The 3,568-nt window shown below is 42.8% G+C and overlaps 1 protein-coding gene across 1 annotated transcript; it reads right to left on the bottom strand.

Moving 5' to 3' along the window:
• Positions 1-664: 664 nt before the first annotated feature.
• On the bottom strand, positions 665-3,265 carry Ttc26 (tetratricopeptide repeat domain 26). Its single transcript, XM_018101990.3, has 5 exons — positions 3,067-3,265; positions 2,829-2,981; positions 1,898-2,773; positions 937-1,397; positions 665-863 (listed from the first exon to the last, which is right to left on the bottom strand). Exons 1-5 carry the CDS (start codon positions 3,067-3,069, stop codon positions 665-667), a joined length of 1,692 nt encoding a protein of 563 aa, XP_017957479.1. The 5' UTR covers positions 3,070-3,265.
• Positions 3,266-3,568: the final 303 nt, after the last annotated feature.

Below are 3,568 nucleotides of genomic sequence, written 5' to 3' on the forward strand. Positions count from 1 at the left end.
AATTATCAATTAGTTAGTTTTTTGATAATAATTATGCAAGATTTATTAAGTGAGTCTGGCTGTGGCTGTGACTGCCAACTTTGGCCATCTTCAACGAACTTTTGACAAATTTCTATTGAATTAATTAACAGCTGCACTTAATCATATTGGGCATGGCGCTCGATAGAGCTTTGTGTGAAATTAAGTGCGATATTAATATTCAAGGGAAATTAAGAAAATATTTATGCAAGGGAAATTGAGCAATATTTACTCAATAAATAAATTCATTTTAATTGGTTGATTATAAATTGTTAAGCAGCTTTTAATGTTAGACACAGGAAGTGCGCTTAATAACATTAGTTGAGAATGTTATGGAGTAAAAGAGTATGGTGCACTGTTATGTTATCATGAGCAGTGCTGCAAAGTAGCTCTGCTGTTTACCAGACTTTGGTATATATAGAATGTTCTTATTAACAGTTGACTTTACTTGACGAAGAGAATAATATAATTGCTGTTACTTAACAGCAACAGCAACATATTATGTTATGTAGAAAGAGTCTTGAATAATTTGTATTAAAATACCAAGCGAAGCATTGCTCATCGTTTCTTGATGTTTGAAAACAAATGTACTATATACGAATATATGTATATAATATGTATATTTATTTGTTAGTTAGTATTACAATTACTTGAAACTACTTATGTGTTTTCTAATTGTCTTGATCATTGAATCTGCCTGTGAGTTGGAGGATTCACGCAGTAGCCCAATGACCTCAGAGATGCCTCCAGAGGGTCGGCCACGCTGTGCCTTGGTTGCCATCGCATAGAGCACACCGGCACAAGCGCCTCGTTTGCCTTCCCAGTTCTCCGGACTGGGATCGAGTCTGTTGAGTGAAAGTATATATACATATATGTTTATATTAATTTATAAAGAAAGTTACTCCAATCAACACTCACTTCTCAAGCATATCGAATGCTTTGGCAGCCACCCAGAACTCCTCGCACTTGTAGCACTCATTCGCAATTAGCTGAAGCAAGACAAATGCCTCTGCATTTGTGTCTCTGGTAATAAATATATTCCAGGCCAGCTCTGGATGGCCGCAGTGTATATGACATTTCGAGAGGATCATGCAGTAGGTATGCTGATTCTTGATGTCCATATCGCTGATCTGCACCAGCAGCTCCTCCGCCTCCTTGTAGTAGCCCGTGGCGCACTTAGCCTGCGCAAAGTTGTAGTTGAATACATCATCGTTTACAAAATAGCTGCGTATAGAGTTCATATAGACGAGCACCTCCTCAAACTGTTCGTACAGAAAGAACGCCGAGGCCATGCTCTGACGTCCCGGTATCGTATCACATTCTGTGGCTGAGCTGCCCACAAGATGTAGATTTTGCTGAGCCGTTTTGATGTGCTCCTTCTGTAAGGATTTTTTTTAAAGATAAGTAAGAACTGTTTTGTTTCAAGTTTGAGGTGTAAAAGATAAAGGTATATATACGTAGAAGAAAAGAAGAAACCGAATATGATGTGCTATAGGAGATATATATATAGGAATAAGTAAGACGAAGTATTGAATATGTTTATATTATTTTAAGTATTAAATACGTATGTATTCAAACTTGATATATCAAAAGCTAAGATGTTAAAATTAAAATGTTAGAAGTTAGCATTAATGCTCTGAATGACTTTTTTCTTTAGCTGAGTCAGATAAACTATAAGAAAGCAAACCTCAAAACATTTTTCATCCATCATTGAGACAGTATAAACTATTTGTTTCTGCTTCGTTTGAGGCAGATCTCTAGAGTCTATCCTCACTCTTCAATAATGGCTGTGTGTGGGAATAATTGAGTTTCCACAAAGCCGAGCCCTACCTCTGTACTTAGTAACTAACTATATTAATTAACGATATCAAAGCCTTACCGAACCCAATTGCTGTCCCAGTGCCGCATGCACCACTCCTTTCAGTATATACTCATGCGGCGAAGTGGGCTGCAGCTCCTTCATGAGGGCATGCGCCTCCTGCACATCGCCCTGCTTCAAATAGTAGATGGCCAGATTGAGTCGGGCCTCGGGCACTATGTTTAGCAGTGCCGGCAGAACTCTGAGAGCGCCCTCACCATTTCGAAATACCACCAAATTGTGACGTATTAAGTCCGCACCGAATGTGCCATTGTCGGCGATATTTTTGATCTCCTGCTCGGCAACGCGACCGCTGAAGAGGCGAAAGCGATTGCACGCTTTCAGATTGATGGCAATGGTGCTATCAGCGTGCTGGCTCAAGTACACATCGAGCACCTCCTGCGACATGTCATAGTAGTCGAGCTTGTAGAAGCACAGAGCCAGATACACATTGATGGCCAAGTAATCCTTGTTGTCGACCAGCACGCGCTTATACACATCGATGGCCTCCTGGTAATGGGCGCGCATGTAGTGCATCGAGGCGAGGCTCAGCTGCTGCTCGACGCTGGGCGTGCTTAGCAGTGTGTCCAGCAGGTCTGCCCACTGCTGATCATCGCCCAGCTTGTGGGCGAGATGAAAGAGGAGGCGCTGCTTCAGCGGCGTATCCGCAGTGCCCTCCATCAGCTGCTGTGCCTCCTCGTACAGGCCCAAGTAGAACATGCAGACGGCTATGTTGAGATCCAGCTGGGGATCCCTTAGGGCCTGATATTGTGTCAGGGCCTGTTGGTAGTCACCCAGGTGGAAATTGCAGAAGGCAATCCACTGATCGATCAGCTTCTGTTGCTGCTCACTTTGCTGAGCCGTCTCCTCGCCCTCGTCCTGCTCGTCGTTGGCGTACTGCGGGGCAAAGGCTCAACTAGCAGCTCACATGTAAATAATATGTTTGGCTTACCTCTAAAAAGGCTCGCGCACCTGTATAGTCACGCCTGATGATGAAATCCTCCAGTGTCGCCGGTGCCGGGGCCTTGCGCTGCTGCTGTTGCATGCCACCGCCGCTTGCCGCATGCCGTGAGCTGGCTGAATCCGTTTTGCCACGTGAAAGTATCTGTGTGCGTAGTGTGGAACTTAAGCAACGCAAAGTATCCCAAGCATTTCAAGTATCTTTTGCTATATTCAGCTGCATTTCTTACCATCTTTTCTTTATTTTTTCCGCTCTCTGTTGGACTTTTTTCGTTTTCCTTCTGCCCAGTTTGTAGTTTTCTCTGTTGTGTTGTCCTCGCGGCGCTTGGTTACCGTTGCGATTACGGTTATGGTTGCTTGGCAACCAACATAGCGTCGATAAAGCAGTTCCCACGCCTCACTGCACCCGCAGCCAACTGTTGCTGCTGTTGTTGTTCTTGCCGCAGTACGACATGCAAATGCTATTCTCAATTCTTGGTCGTATTTTCACATCTTACTGGTGTTCTTTTTTCCTTCTCTCTCTGCTTTACTTGTTTCTGCGTTATTTTTCTGCTGATGCGTCAAATGCGTTATGTTTACACTATAAAGCTCTGTTTTCCTTAACTTTGTTGGATTGTTTGAGCGCAGCTCAAATAGAAAATTTTTGGCTTATTATATTGTAATCTTGTCTAGCAAAGAAACTAGATACTGCCTCTTTTAATGTTAATATAAGTAACCCACAAACATTAATTA

The sequence above is a fragment of the Drosophila navojoa genome, chromosome 2, assembly GCF_054131105.1.
Source record: "Drosophila navojoa isolate 15081-1374.11 chromosome 2, UAZ_NAV_1.0, whole genome shotgun sequence".
Lineage (NCBI taxonomy): Eukaryota > Metazoa > Arthropoda > Insecta > Diptera > Drosophilidae > Drosophila > Drosophila navojoa.